Below are 17,099 nucleotides of genomic sequence, written 5' to 3' on the forward strand. Positions count from 1 at the left end.
CGACATTTTTTGGTCAGTGTCAGGCTGTAAGTTAACGATGGCTACGCTCTAATAGACCATAGAATGAATGAATTGACGTCACTTCATTGTTTGTTGTCATTTTTTTTACGGCCTTTGTGATGACTATCATTTCTTACTATATTTGCTCTATCAGACCATAGAATGAATGAATTGACGTCACTTTATTGGTTGTTGGCATTTATTTACATCCATTGTGATGGCTATCATTTCTTACTATATTTGCTCTATCAGACCATAGAATGAATGAATTGACGTCACTTTATTGGTTGTTGGCATTTTTAAAGCCATTGTGATGGCTATCATTTCTTACTATATTTGCTCTATCAGACCATCATAGAATGAATGAATTGGCGTCACTTCATTGTTTGTTGTCATTTTTTACGGCCATTGTGATGGCTATCATTTCTTACTATATTAGCTCTATCAGACCATAGAATGAATGAATTGACGTCACTTTATTGTTTGTTATCATTTATTTACATCCATTGTGATGGCGATCATTTTTTACCATATTAGCTCTTTAACAGACTTTAAGCGATTAAGATTACACACATTATATTTCTGTGTTTGTTACCATTGTCTTGGTAGGCAGAACTAATGGTGGGCCCATCATTCCAATATGGTGTATTGTCATGAAATAATAATAATCTAAAAAGGTGTGTATAAAACATTGCCAGTACAAGCACAAATAAAAATACAAGAAAAGAAAAACTATCCCAAAAAAATCAGTCCGCATCGTCTAGGGATCGAACCTCAGACCACCTGATTGCCGATCAGATGTGCTACAATACACTAGAGATGATACCTGATAGCTGGGGCGATTGAATGTCCATACTCTTCACAGTAGTTCGCGTTTTCGTCATTACAAAACACAAACATTGAATACGAGTGGACGAGAAAGATGAGATATGTAGAATGTCTACATTTTTACTTGTCATTTTGGTATTATTTTGGGGTGTATCTGAAGAACAAGAATGACCAGATAAATGAATTTCTTCTTTTGTACAATCTCTCCTTTTTTTTTAAAGATTGGGTTGATGGGTGGGAGGGGGAGGGGTAGTGAAGGTCAACATTTTACCGTACAACACGTGTTAAAGTTTTGCCAACCAGCACAGACTTTCTGACAAATTGAAAAAAATTACTTCAATATTTTTTTTCAGATTGATATACGAGAAACTTTCAAACTTTTCTTAAATGAAGGACACTTCTATCACCCGTTGATTCAAATGATTATTTATAAAATCTACTTGGGTATAATGATCGGTCATTTGATGTTGGGAATCGTCATCTGGCAGCCCTGTTGCCAGATCCATTTACACGCACCTACATACTTTATTCCCGGACAGAGTTTGATCGTTGATGGCTCAGAAGATTCATCTGGACGATGCTAATATCCACAATACAATGGTATACTGATTAAAATAGATGAGTTCATGTTCGTAAGAGCATTTATTTCTCAGAAAATATTGCGGGATCTCCATTAGATTAAGATAAAAAAATTATTGCATAACCAAAGTTTACCATTTTTGGCTGTAAATTCAAATGTTAGTCTTCCTTGTCATTGGAATATAATATTGGTCTGGCACGATGTTTAACATTTCACTTAAACGCATGTCATCAGATAATTTTATTTTGTTTTCAGCCTCAGCAGAGTTTTAAGCTCATCACGGTATCTAGTACTCATGGTGTAGTAGATGATGATGTTGATGCTAGAATTGATGGTCCCTGCTAAAAAGGACAAGGTATACATGACCCTGCTAAAGTTTTTGTATTTTCCCCTCAGGCCGAGATCTTTGTCGGCGGTTATCATGACCAGATACACAAGCAAAGGGAGGTAACAAATTAGGAATATTATGGATACCATTATGATCATTCGAATGAGTCTTGCTTCCTTTTGCATTTTAGTTTTTGGCATGGACTCTTTTGATTTCGATTTGTCTTTGTCCGTTGTTGAGGAATTTTCAGATGATACAGATTCTCTCCAAGTTTTTGATAAATTTAAACGGATAGCCGTGATCAGCGTGCATATGAATACCGATAAGACAGAGAATATGTTAGCACCGTAGCCAGCAACATAGATCATTTTATCCAATGCAATTGATTGAAATTTGAAATTTGTTACCATGACTAGACGAGTAGAGTTTGTTGCCGGATCTTGGATGAACCTCAAGCGGAAGGCTAAGAAATGTGGTATGTGAAAAGACCCAACGACCATAGCCGTCACTGACATGATTACGATGCCTCTTCGTGGAGTCAGCAAACTCTTGACTTTGAAAGGGAAGATTACACAGATGCACCGTTCTAAAGCAATGTAAACTGTCACGACTCGAGTGATGTTTACAAAAGTCAGGTGTACCCAGAACGCTGTGACTGTTTTGACGGCTTCAGGATCCCAGGAAAGATTCTGAGGCTTGGCCAGTACAACAGATTCAATGACGCACAACCAGAACATACTCGCGACGGAACACAGATCTGACACGGCTAAGCCGAATATCCCAGCTGTGCCGGATTCGGTGAAGATCCCTTGCCGAAAGAAGACCAGGATGTTGAAGACGTTTCCAACAATGCCGAAAACACTGATGATGCCGTTCAGGAATACGTTGACGACGATTTGGAAAATGAACACTGTGTAGTCATCCACAATGGGCTTGAAGTTGTCACTCGCACACATCAAAACGTCAGTGGTGCTCGAGCCGTCATGCACCAAAGAGCACCCACTTATATTTTTCGAATTCATCCTGACTAGCTATTCTTAAAAACTAGATAGGATTGGGGACCAAAATTTTGTTCAGCACGGTCAATGTTATATTTTACCAACAATCTACAGAATTACTTGCAAATCTAAAAATTATAAAACATTTTTTTACATTTTGATATATGAGTAACGTAAAGCTATTCTAAATGAATATAGGATTCTTTCACGGGTTTGGATATATTATATGAATTAATTTTATAGCGCCAAATAACTCACGAGCTTACGAGTAAGTTATTCCGCGATAAAAACAAAACAAAACAAACGAACATCGTCTGACTGTCTAGACATAACACGCCGCCTATTTTTGTTGTTGTTGTTATTGTGTGCACTTTACTTTCAATTTTTGATATTTTTGTTTTCGTATTGTATATTAGCTGTGCAAACCAATGAAGACACAGTGAAATTGAAGGCAGCCTGTTTTTCTTAATTGTAAATGTGTTCAAGTCATGAGTGAGTGAAATTGTTTGGGTTTTTAACTCCCACTTAGAATAGAATTTTGTGTTCCTTCAAATCAATTAGACGATAAATAATAATGTTAAAGGGTTAATGTTTATCTAGGGCGATAAGTTTATTATTATTCTGTTTGTGTGGGTGTGTGTGTGTCAGTGTGTGTGTGTGTGTGTGTGTGTGTGTGTGTGTGTGGGCGTGTGTGGCCGAGGAGGGGGGGGGGGGGTCGCCAGCAGAAGATCATTCGGCTAGAATGCGTAATTTGATTCGGAATTTTAATGGTTTTGGATGCATGGCAGTAGTAACTTCGATTCGCCATTTGTATTTTTCTAAATCTTCTCGAATGACAAGTTAAAAAAGAAAAAAAAATCTTGGATTTATATTCATGCGCACAAAAAGATTATTCTTAATCGCAGATCAGCTTTCATTAACACCTTATCTTAAACCAATAAAATGTGTGCAAATATTTTGTTAGCTCTGAATACTTTTTTTTTTAATTTAAGACATTCAAATCATTTTTCAATTATTACGTATTAACTGAGTATTATAGGGTTTTCCAATGGAAGGGTGGAGTAAGGGTAACTCTATCACCGGTTCACTCAAATTATCATTTATAATATCTGCCAGGGCATACTGATCGGTCATTTACAGGGATTATATGAGTTGGCAGATTGGCTTTTACACGCAAAAGTAGCATGGATAATGTAGGGTAAGGTGAGGGTAATTCTACATCCAGGGTAATTCCACACCCACATTCATTATATTAAGCTCTTCGCAGAAAGAATGCAAAATGACCTATTGGATACTGTTCAAAGTTTTAACTGCCTTTGATTCCTATTTCCTGTTTGAACACAAGAAGCAGCCACTTTTACTTATGTTGAATTTTGACAAATTTTTGAAATTTTTTTTGAGCCCATTGAAGGTAGGTGCAACACTCATGGTTTTCAAATATATGGAAAAATTTGATAAAAATTTCTTAAACTTTGAAGCTCAAGCTAGAAATGGTTAATCATTCATCGAGCATGTAAAATTTCCCCCCAAATCTGTTCTAGATGCCTTAAGTAAGTTGCTGTGCCTATTTTAGATTCATAAAGGTGAGGGAAATTCCACACCCTACAGGTTTCGAATTCCTCGTGTCATTTTTTGTGAAACTATTTGATCAAAATCCTATGTCAATGGTTTTATTTTATAAAGAGAGGCCCCAGCTATCATTTCAAGTAAATAATTATAATTATATCCTTATCCATGTTTTTTTGAGAGTGTTTTTTGTATTGGAGCAATTGATTCAAATAACATGCATTTTTGTGTTAAAACAGAGACTATTCCATATTTTCACTATACGTATAATAAATGAGTTCTGTCTTATTTTGGTCTGAAGTCTTGGAATTTAAATTTCATATTTGGCGCCTCTGGTATAAGTAATCTTGGAAAATGTAAACAACATTGATGGATTTATATCATTTATATAATGTATTATCTTGTAGAGCTGAATTAAGTCTCCCCCAATTCTTCTGTATTTGAGACAAGGTGTCAAGTGTGTGTGGAATTGCCCCAACATAGTTTACTAATTGTGACCCATCGTCTCAAAACGGTATTATGTCGGAACGAACCCTATGCTTAAAAGCCGGATTTAATGTTAAACTGGTCAAAAATATAAACTGATGGCATTAGCACCCTAAAATATGGTATCCATTCTCCTCAATAAATCGTATAAACTCAACACAAGTCTGATATTTCTGGCTATAAATTCAATTTTCAACATCTTAACCAACCCGACTTAATACCGTTTTGAGGCGAAGGGTCACAATTGTTTTTCTTAGAAAATCACATAATCTAAAAGTCTTGGAGGCGTGTAGCCTATTAACGCAAGTGTGGAACAGTCTACCAGAGAAAGTTGTCAGTGCTGATTCACTTAACTCATTCAAGAACAGACTGGATAGCTATTGGAAAAACCAAGAAATCTACTATGATTACAAGGCTAGTATCACATTCTGTCTTCACAGTAATCTGCAACCGTAAGAAACAAAGATGACACCTGAGTCCAGCTAGCGAAGAGGATCATCGAGAACCTGTGCTGGAAATCATCTCTAAGTATCTGTGCGGCTATGTGGTCTAGTGGTATGACACTCGCTTTCGGATCGGAAGGTCCTGGGTTCGAGCCTCGCGCTCGACGCATAGTTGAGTCCTTGGAAAAGGCTCTTTACTCACATTCTCTCACCGTACTCAGGTGTAAAATGAGTACCTGGCCGTTAACAGCGTTGTCTATAATATCGCCTAACAGGCGTCATGTCCCGTCCTACATGTTAAGTGTTGCTGTTGGCCGGGGACCCCCTGTAAAGCGCTTTGAGCACGTTTAGTGGATATTGCGCTAGATAAAAGCTCAATTAAAATCTCAAAAAAGCTTAATTGGAGAAGATATTTGTGACCCTCCGTCTCAAAACGGTATTATGTCGGGATGATTCAGACCCCAAGAAGTGAATTTAGAGATAGAATGATGAGAAATTGGAGCTTATAAGTTTTTGCAATGCAAGAAATAGTCTTTATACTCCAGAATAACGTACAGAAATTAAACCCAAGTTTGATATTTGTGGCTATGAATTCAATTTCCCTTACCGAGTGGATCCCGACATAATACCGCTTTGATACGGCGGGTCACATTTATTGCTTACTCAAATGGCGAGATTTCTAGTATGCTGCTGTACTTTGAAAAGACGCGTATTTAAAACTTTGGTTTAAAAATTCGTGCTTCTTATATTTATTGATAAGAATGACAATGACCTTTATCTTGGCAAAAACTCTCAAACCTGGGACTTGCTATTATACAATTTAGACATTTAAGTAAGTGTTTTATATTCTTTTCACCCCGAGTCGAGATAAGACTGAATTGAGATAGAGCTCGCATAGAGAGCGCAATTTTATGAATCTAGGAAAATACACAAAAGGCGCCTATGATTTATGATACATTTGTATACCTTCCAAATATAAAATAAATATGCTCTTTTTTTTATCAAGACAAATCTTGGCAAAAACTCTCAAAACTCGGACTTGCAATTTTACAATTTTGACATTTTTAATTAATTAATTGAGCTTTTATATAGCGCAATATCCACTAAATGTGCTCAAAGCTCTTTACAAGGGGTCCCTGGTCAACACCAACATTAAACATGTAGGACGGGCCATGACGCCTGTTAGGCGATATTACAATTTTCGGACAAAGAAAACGCTATTAACGGCCAGGTACTCATTTTACACCTGAGTACGATGAGAGAATGTGAGTAAAGAGTAAATGTGAGTAAAGAGCCTTCTCCAAGGACTCAACTATGTGCCGAGCGAGGCTCGAACCCGGGACCTTCCGATCCGAAAGCGGGTGTCATACCACAAGACCACATATCCGCACATTTGCCCCCTGCTTACCAACCATAGGAAAATCGTCACATTCGTTACGATAAAACTAACAATTTCTCATTCTGATTTCAATTTTACATCACAAAATTTAAATAATGTTTTTTGGTTATTACTATAAAATCTTGAAACTGTTTGTTGGGCTTGTCACAGTAAAGGTTGTTCACAATTATCTTATTAAATTTTATTTTATTAAGAACTGAATTCATCTCACTCCAGTTATATTTCTGTAGGCTTAGATAAACTTTACCTTCTAATATTAGATCGTCTTTCCTTTTATAGCCTTCCCTCGAATTAATTTCTAATTAGTGAATACTTTTCGTTCTACATTCTGTCACGTAGCCATTTATTATAAAAGCTGATAGGTCTAATATTCTACACTCACTTTCTCTCCACAATCTATGCCGGACGGCCAGTCGCTCTATTCCTATATATATACTGGAAGATTTTTATCTTTTGGGACTTTGTAGATATTATATCTACACCATTAAGACGCCGGAGCTTTTAACTTTGATTGTATAATCTTCAAGGATCAAACCCAAGCCCGCTGTCAAAGGACTACACAATAACTTCTTACCAATTGCCTGGAAGTGGAATTTTACGAGTCCAATCCTGTTATCAGAGGAATAGATCATCCAAGCCCATCAACTAGTGCCGCGCTGAAGACCGGTCTAGACCGCGGTCCGACGGTCTTTTAGCTGTGAACCGAAGACCGGTCCCTTAGGGGAAGATAGGCGGCGGTCCTCACTTCTTATCACCTTTCAACTAGTGCGGGGCGGTCCTTGCAAGGACCACGGTCCTACGGTCTCGCGCCATAGCCTACTACTTCCCCAGCGCAGGGTTGCCAGATTATTTTTCAACAAAATGCCAGGGGAAGACTCAAAAAATGCCAAAACACTCAAAAAGATGCCAAAGTCTGTTGACTCCCACCCCACTAAGAAAACTACTCACTTTTGATAGACAATTTACTATCATATCCTGGTGGCTTGCGTGTTTTCTATTCTTTTTCTTTTATTTGTTTTTTTTTTTTCGTTTTTTTTTTTTTGAATTATACTAAATTTCCTGTTGGGGTAATTATTTACCTACTGACTACTAAGTGGAGTGCTAAACCACTACACCACGGTTGGATTTTAAGAATGAAAAAGAAATGTGAAGATGTTTGTTTTTACGCGTTTAGAAATAATTAAGAAAAGGTGTCATTTGAAGTATAATATACAAGAAAAGAAAATGCCAAATGAAAATGCCAAATGCCAAATGATTTTTCTAATGCCAAACGGTTTTCAAAAATGCCAGATTTTTGGAATCTGGCATTTAAAATGCCAAACTGGCAACCCTGCCCCAGCGATTCGTTGCTTCGGTTGCCTATCTTCCACCAATCACCACCCATCCCACTTAATTAATCGCACCCACCCCCCTTTGCCATACACTAAACGACACAGACGACCATACAGGCAGACGACCACCAACCTCCACTCCGCAAACCGCCCTTTCGTGTGTGAGATGGGGGGGAACAGGAGGCGCACGCCTTGGACGATTCCATTATACGGGGTAAATTTCAAAATTTACTACACCATAATGATCGCAATGACAATGATCTATGGTGAAGGCATGACCCCTCTTCTCTAATGGGTTATTGTTTGAAATGTATGTGACTACTAAAGATGTGTGTTTGTGTGTGTGTGTGTGTGTGTGTGTGTGTGTGTGTGTGTCGAACCTAGCAAGTAGCAAATCCGATTTTTTGTTTTCTTTTGTCCATCTCTTGTCACCACTCCTTTCTATCGCAGTGTTGTCATTTAAAATAATACAATAATATTAAAATTTCGTTGGTGTTTTTACTAATCAAATAATATGAGTTTCATTAGTTTCTTCCTTCCAAAAAACCCAGTTATAACGTCTGAATTTTAAAAAAGTCCAATAGAATATTTGGGGACCCCGATAGCTCAGTTGATAGAGCACTCTCTTTATACGCAAAGGGCCAGAGATCGATCCCGGGTGCAGTCGATTTTTTTCTGAATCCCTGTCTACTCGCAATGAATGGGTAGCTGAGTTTGTTAGATCTGGCGAAAAGTCACCATCGACCCCTCTTATTACCTCATCCACCCCCTCTTATTATAACTTCACGTCTCTCTCTTACTCTTCAATGCTCGCTGCCCTCTAATGTGTGTGTGTGTGTGGGGGGGGGGGGGGGTAGGAGTTGCGTGTGTGTATCAACGCCACGAACAACTCGATCAACGCCTTGGGCGATGCCATTATCTCCGTTAATGGGGATAAATTTCAAATTTTATTAAATTATCGAAGTAACAATGAAGTACGGTGAGCAAATAAAGAAGGCATCACCCCTCTTCTCTAATTAGGTTACAATTTGAAATGAGTGTGACTACTCCGTGTGTTTTACTCCTGTAGACCACGGTTTTCATCGTGTAGCGGTCTTTAACGGTTCAAGAATGAACGATCCCATGGTCTCAAAGGTCAAACCGGTTCGAATTTCCAACAGTCTCTCAGGAATGTTCAATGTCGAAAAGGACCGGTCCTAGGACCGGTCCTTGCGGTCTTCATTTCCCAAGGACCGTAGGACCGTGGTCCTTAAGCTTGCCAAGGACCGCCCCGCACTACCATCAACTGCCTGGAAACGTAAACTTATGAACCTGACATATTATCATAAGTTACGTAAAATATTCATATCTCTATTTGTAACTGCCACGATCACTGTTTATCTCTTTTAATTAAATTTCATCATTATTTTTATTTCATTGTAAACAAATCGTTAATTGTTTTTCATTTATAGTAACTAGTAAATTCTGGGGCCTCATTCTACATAGATCTTTATGCATAGTCGAGTAGCTCTTTACTCACTTGAGACCATGACATTTTGGAGGGGACACATATAAAGAATTGAATTTATTTAGTTACTTATATCTATTTCATTTAACCTTAAAGTTTAAATTGTAAAACTCTTAATTGCCCCACTTGATCATATTTTAATTGAACTCCCTATTTACAGGATTAATTTTTTTTTCTTTTTCATTTCTTCATTTAAATGGAATAGCAATTTATCCATTCATTCTTTCATTCAAATTGAATAGCATTTTATTGATTCATTCCTTCATTCATTTATTCATTTATAAATTATTCATTCATTCATTGTTCATTCATTTATTCATTCATTCATTCATTCATCCATTCATTCGTTTATTCACTCATTTATCCAATCATTCATACATTAATTCCTCCCTTCATTCTTTCATTCATACATTATCCATTTATTCATTCATCTATTCACTCAGTTTTTCATTCATTCATTCATTCCTTGTCCACTTTGTTATTATATCACTCATTTCATTTTGTTGTTTGCCTCATTCATGAATTGTTTTCAATATGTTTACATTCCATAACGATTCATTCACCTATCATCCAATCACTCAGTGTTGTGAACACATTTTGTAACTATTGTAAATCTTACGATATTTTATTGTTTTGTATTTCAGACATCACTGTTAAACACTCTTCAATGCCTAATTACAATTGTTGAACAACCATTGAACAAGAGAGAGGTCCCAGCCACGAACTGAGTTGGTAAATATATCCTTCATTATTCTCTTTTACATGAGTTGGGCATCACATAGTAACTATAGACATCGTGATTTGTTTTGCATAGTGATTTGTTTTAAATGCATTTTTGGCATATTACTGTTACCGAAAACCACTTATATATTATGTTCTGAAAAGTGAGTCTTTAAAAACTAAATAATAATAAAAGGAGTCTACTAGCCGTCGTGTTATATTTAGTGATAGATAACTTGGATTATTTTGGCATCCTATTATTGTTATCACACTCTAGTATATTAGCGTCATTGCGAATAATTGTACACAAACTAACGACGAGTCACACACATTGGTGATACATTTTTCGTAGTAACATAGTTTAGAGTACACGCGATTGACACATTGTTATTGACTCAAGTCATAATAATAACTCCGCATTGTATTGACACATTGCTTTATAAGATATAACGATAAAAGGCATCAAATTCAACATACATAATAAGTTGAAATAAGAGAGAGAGATTTCTAAAAATAGAACAGTTCATTCCAGTAAGTGTAAATAAATAAAACAGTCAGTAACAGTATCCTGTCAATATAATATATATAAAATATCGTAACTAATTTATTGCAACATGGAAGCATATAAAAGATACTTAAGTCTCGCAAAGGACTTAGAAATACCCAGGAAAGAATATTTTCATGGTGCGAAGAGAAAGTAAAAGAAGAAAAAGAACATGAAGAAAGAATTCGTAGAGAAGAAAATGAAGAAAGAATTCGTAGAGAAGAAAAAGAACATGAAGAAAGAATTCGTAGAGAAGAAAATGAAGAAAGAATTCGTAGAGAAGAAAATGAAGAAAGAATACGTAGAGAAGAACGAGAAGAAAGAGTCCAAGAAAGGGAACTAAAAAGACAAATAGCTTTAGCAGAAGAAGAAACCAAAAGGACCCAAATGATGCTGGAAATTGAAAAAACAAAAACCGGTCATGAAAGAAAACATAATAATAGTGATGAATTTTTCGTGAAACTTCCACGCATGCCAACATACGATGAACGCTCAGACTGCCTAGAATCCTTCTTACACCGATTCGAAGTTCAGGCTAAAGGTTATCGTTGGCCAGAAAGCAAATGGGCCACAGCCTTGATTAACTGCTTATCTGGAGAACCGCTAAAAGTTTTCTATACCTTAACAACTGAAGATGCAGATGACTATGGTCAAATTAAAGACGCTCTACTAAAAAGATTTAGATTAACGGAAGATGGTTACCAGGAAAGGTTTCACACTGCAAAACCGGAAAGTGGAGAAGACTTTAATACATTCGTGAACCGAATTACCCAATTTCTAAATCGGTGGCTTGAGTTGGCAAACGTAAAACAAGACGACTTTGCAGGCCTTTACTATCTCACGCTGAAGAATCGAATCTATCAAGCTTGCAACCCAGATTTAGTCGCATTCTTTAAAGAGAGAAAGCCAGAAAACTTGGACAAATTAAAAATCTACGCAGAAAACTTTAACAGCGCACATCCATTGACACCCCTTAGCAGAACATTGAAGGAACCATACTACGCTGCTGCTGCTCAGAGTCCAGGTACACCTAAAGTTCAGTACTCAAATAGAACGAGCCGATCAATCACTCGGAACACGCAAGTGAAACAGGATGACCATAGTAACAAACCATGGAACAAACAGTTCAATAGAGACCATAGCCGACCCTATCAAAACAAAACAAGAAATAGCACTGACAATAATACTGAGTATAAGAAAACCAACAAACCTATAATTAAATGTCAATATTGTGGAATGAAAGGCCACACAGCAGACAAATGTTACAAAATCGTGGGATATCCAAAAGAAACTGCAAATGCATCACTCCAAACAAGTGTAAACAATCAGACACGAGTAATGTCAGGAGAAAATATAAATGTGTATTGCGTGAAAGGTATGTCACTTTTAACACAAACTCACAAATCAGGATCGCTATTTTTTTGTGAAGGCAAAGCTAATGGAACTGATTGCAAAATATTGAGAGACACAGGATGCAGTACAGTAGGAATAAAAGCATCTTTGATCAATGACGAAGACAAAACTGGAAAAACGGTACAATGCATCACATTCAGTGGCACAGTCGAAACCTTTGAAACAGCTAACGTGTACATAGAAACCCCATACTATACAGGAATAGTGGAATGCTGTATACTTCCCAACCCCGTCGCTGATGTTATTGTTGGCAATATAAAAGGTCTTAAAGACAACCCAACAGATGTAAAAGAATGGTCATTAACCCAAGAAACAGCTTGTCTAGCAGAAACAAGAAAGATGACTAAGACAACAGAGAAGCCAATGACTATTTCTCTTGAACCACAACAATTTGACAGGAACACGTTCATCGAAGAACAGAAAAAGGACCCGACTTTAACTTCATATTTCAATATCGCAAACAAAGGGACGAAATCAAAAGTTGAATACATCATTGAAAAAGATATTCTGTTCAGGTTACATAGGAAAAGAAACAAAATAGCTAAACAACTGGTCACGCCGAGTATTTACAGAAACAAAATCCTTGGAATAGCGCACGATTCAATAACTTCTGGACATCTTGGGAGCTCTTCCACATTGAAGAGAATATCCGAGAATTTCACATGGCCTGGAATTACTAAAGACGTCCGAGAATATGTGAAATCTTGTGACACATGCCAAAGAAGAGTCGCAAAAGGCAGAATACCGAGATTGCCATTAGAGACAACCCCAGTTATTGAAAAAGTTTTTCAAAAAGTTGCAATTGACATTATAGGCCCTTTAACAAAATCAGATAGAAACCATACACACATACTAACACTAGTCGATTACGCAACCAGGTGGCCAGAAGCGATAGCATTGAAATCAACTACATCGGATCACATAGCTGAAGCATTGATGACAATTTTTACTAGAATAGGCATACCAAATGAGATACTGTCGGACAATGGACCCCAATTTACATCACATATGATGCATGAAACCATGAAACTCATGGGAATTCAACACTCATTCACAACCCCCTACCACCCCCAAGCAAATGGTCTTTGTGAAAGATTTAATGGCACTCTAAAGAATATGTTAAGAAAAGTGTCAGCAGAAAAACCAGATGATTGGGACAGATACTTACCAGCAATCCTATTTGCATATAGAGAAATACCCCAAGAATCTACAGGCTACTCCCCATTTGAGTTGATGTATGGACGATCACCTCGCGGCCCGATCAATATAGTAGCCGACATTTGTAAAGGGAATGAGGAGGACAATAACGAAATTATGTTTGCTTACGAATATGTAAGAAACCTGAAAGACAGAATAGAGGACACGTGTAAGCTAGCACAGGAATCCGTCACTAAAAAAGCAGAGAAATACAAGGAATACTCCGATCGAAAAAGCAAGTCAAGAAAATTTGAGATTGGTGACAAAGTACTAATACTCTTACCCGATGACTCGAGTAAACTTTTAGCTACATGGAAAGGACCATTCAGAATAACAGCAGTAAAATCTAATGTTAATTACGAGATTAAAATTAACAACACAACAAAGACATTCCATGCAAATATGCTAAAAAAGTATTTTGATAGAGACACAGTGTCGCAACCTATGTTTACTAATATCGAAGCTTCAAATGCAGGATTAGTCATACCGTTGGTCATGGGACACAGACACCCGAGACAGAAAAACAAACAAAAATCGCACAATTGCAACCACCTAAGACAAAAAAAGAAGTACGCAAAGTACTTGGGGTCCTAAATTTTTACAGGAAATACATTTACAACTTCGCGCACATCGCGACACCGCTAACAAATCTGACAAAGAATGGGTCACCGAACAAAATTGTTTGGACAGAAGCGTGTCAGAATAGCTTTAACCAATTAAAGGCATTACTCTGTTCAGAACCAATTCTTAAATTACCCGACATATCAAAAGAATTTGTTGTAAGAACTGACGCGTCTGATAAGGGCATCGCAGGTGTACTATTACAGGAACATGAGGGAACTCCAATGCCTTGCTTATATGCAAGCAGAAAATTATTGGACAGAGAATCACGATACTCTGTAATAGAGCGTGAAGGACTGGCCATCGTCTTTGCTTTAAAGACATTCAGCAGATATCTACTGCTAAAAGAGTTTGTGGTCGAAACGGACCATAAACCACTCACGTACATAAGAAATAACAAAATGAATAATAGTAGAGTACTAAGGTGGAGTCTATTTTTGCAAAATTACACTTTCAGTATCTCTCACATACCAGGCTGTGAAAATATTCACGCCGACCTACTTTCTCGATTAGTATAAACACGTGAGAAGGGTATAACTTAACCTCCCATACATACTGTTAGTTACCTCGCAAACTATGCCAAATCAGAACGCACAATTTCGATAATTTTATTTGTAAACATGATGACCCAACTTAATGTAACATTGAGTATTGTTTGGATATATATACCATACCCATTCATGATTTGGGAAATCTTCTCTTTATCTATCATTGTTATGAATTTTCACTCATTTATGATTAATAATTGAAATGTCAATATTTCATTTACATTTTCATTCATTTCATTTAGTAAATTACCTTCATATCATCGACTTAAATCATGCTTCATTGCCATCACTATTGTTTATCACAATGATTTGTAATCACATTGCCATCATGTTGTTCATCACAATGATTTGTAATCACAATCTTTCATTGTTATTGTCACCCATTCATATACCTACGTTAATATAAACATTTCCATGTCTAGTTAATAAATAATTTAATTGTAGCACAAATCATGACAATGGATTAATGCTAGAGTATCATGATAGTAAATTTACTTCCGTTTGTAAAATCTATCTTTCCCATAATGGTTAAAGAGTATATTTTAAACGTGGGTGGGGGGTGTCACAGTAAAGGTTGTTCACAATTATCTTATTAAATTTTATTTTATTAAGAACTGAATTAATCTCACTCCAGTTATATTTCTGTAGGCTTAGATAAACTTTACCTTCTAATATTAGATCGTCTTTCCTTTTATAGCCTTCCCTCGAATTAATTTCTAATTAGTGAATACTTTTCGTTCTACATTCTGTCACGTAGCCATTTATTATAAAAGCTGATAGGTCTAATATTCTACACTCACTTTCTCTCCACAATCTATGCCGGACGGCCAGTCGCTCTATTCCTATATATATACTGGAAGATTTTTATCTTTTGGGACTTTGTAGATATTATATCTACACCATTAAGACGCCGGAGCTTTTAACTTTGATTGTATAATCTTCAAGGATCAAACCCAAGCCCGCTGTCAAAGGACTACACAATAACTTCTTACCAATTGCCTGGAAGTGGAATTTTACGAGTCCAATCCTGTTATCAGAGGAATAGATCATCCAAGCCCATCAACTGCCTGGAAACGTAAACTTATGAACCTGACATATTATCATAAGTTACGTAAAATATTCATATCTCTATTTGTAACTGCCACGATCACTGTTTATCTCTTTTAATTAAATTTCATCATTATTTTTATTTCATTGTAAACAAATCGTTAATTGTTTTTCATTTATAGTAACTAGTAAATTCTGGGGCCTCATTCTACATAGATCTTTATGCATAGTCGAGTAGCTCTTTACTCACTTGAGACCATGACAGGGCTCAATTTGCTTAATAATGATATTATGTTTAGAATGTAATACGCTTCAACAGTCAGGACATCACTTCCCTCGTAATGACGCATGGTAACTGGCTCTAAACTATCGGAACAATGGCGGACGCCCTTATGAAGCACTTCTCCGACGAGCATAAAATAAAAGTGTATCCAGAGGAGAAAAACATTATAAATATGATCATGTTTTGACTTTTATACATTCTGATCACATGACATATGAAAAGTTCTAGCCAGCATGAAGAATAAAAAGTACCGATTTTCTTTGTTTAGAACCACGATGGCCGCCGTTGCTGGGCGACGTGACGTCAGACTATTGAATCCAATTGTTGCTCTCCGGTTTGAGTAAGAAAAGTATATTGGGTGTATTGAGGAAAATTCTGAAGATGGCCGGAAAGGAGAGGGTTAGAGTAAGTTTTTTATTTTATTTTCACCCAGAGTTAAGACTGAATTGAGATAGCAGCTCGCATAGAGAGCACAATTTTATCAATCTAGGAAAATACCCGAAGACGTGAAAAATGATAAATTGGCACACCTTCCAAAACTAAACTAAATATTCTCCTTTTTATCAAGACAAAAATTGTAATAATATCGTCTAAATTCATTTCGTCTCTATCGATTTCATTTTATAATCATTCCACGAGTATTCCTACTCTTTATTAATAATAAAACGAATATCGATATCGAGATATAATATTTATAATCGGTAATTTGAATACTGTTTATTCCAAGACGTTTCGGTTTACGATGACGAATTTTTAACGATAAGATTAGACAATTTAGAGGCCGATTTAGAAAACAATTTAGTGTTAGGAAATAATGTAATAATATCATTGCCGGCGAATGGACTGTTTTCTTTTTTTTTATGATACATAACTTGGTATTGTTAGAATATTTTCTAAAATTTAACATGTAATTTGAAGTTTATCATTTGTCCTTTTATTTTTTGATTGTTTTGTAAAAAAAGCTTGTTATAAGTTTGATAAAAGATATCGTAATAAAGTATAAAAATATAAGACATTATTGAAGAGGATAACGATAATGATAATGACAGCATCGATATAATGATAATGTCGCAAGAGATGATCATTTGAGATAGAATAGAATATCAATATAAATAAATCGTTTCTGTTTTATTTACTTTGAACTTAATCAAGATAAAAATAAATCTTAAAACGTATCATTTTACCTCACATGGAACAAGGTAATTTTATAAACATAACTATCAATATTTACCAGGTAATTGTCTACAGCAAATGACTTCT

General features: G+C 36.2%; 1 protein-coding gene across 4 annotated transcripts; it reads right to left on the reverse strand.

Annotated features, from left to right (window-relative positions):
• Window positions 1-475: 475 nt before the first annotated feature.
• On the reverse strand, window positions 476-16,431 carry LOC144965634 (uncharacterized). 4 transcript variants are annotated; one of them, XM_078901210.1, is made up of 2 exons: window positions 16,370-16,431; window positions 476-2,862 (listed from the first exon to the last, which is right to left on the reverse strand). In XM_078901210.1, the coding sequence occupies exon 2, from the start codon at window positions 2,756-2,758 to the stop codon at window positions 1,649-1,651; it is 1,110 nt and encodes a 369-aa protein (XP_078757336.1). In that variant the 5' UTR covers window positions 2,759-2,862; window positions 16,370-16,431; the 3' UTR covers window positions 476-1,648. The 4 variants fall into 4 exon arrangements, with proteins under 4 accessions (XP_078757336.1, XP_078757313.1, XP_078757330.1 ...); XM_078901187.1 differs by having other exon boundaries at window positions 16,091-16,431; XM_078901204.1 differs by having other exon boundaries at window positions 16,338-16,374.
• Window positions 16,432-17,099: the final 668 nt, after the last annotated feature.

The sequence above is a fragment of the Berghia stephanieae genome, chromosome 1 (genome assembly GCF_034508935.2).
Source record: "Berghia stephanieae isolate SIO BIC M18660-M18661 chromosome 1, UCSD_Bste_1.3, whole genome shotgun sequence".
NCBI classification, from domain to species: domain Eukaryota; kingdom Metazoa; phylum Mollusca; class Gastropoda; order Nudibranchia; family Aeolidiidae; genus Berghia; species Berghia stephanieae.

Coding starts and splice junctions, on each gene's coding strand:
- LOC144965634 (XM_078901210.1), bottom strand. CDS start 2,758: ATGAATTCGAAAAATATAAGTGGGTGCTCTTTGGTGCATGACGGCTCG.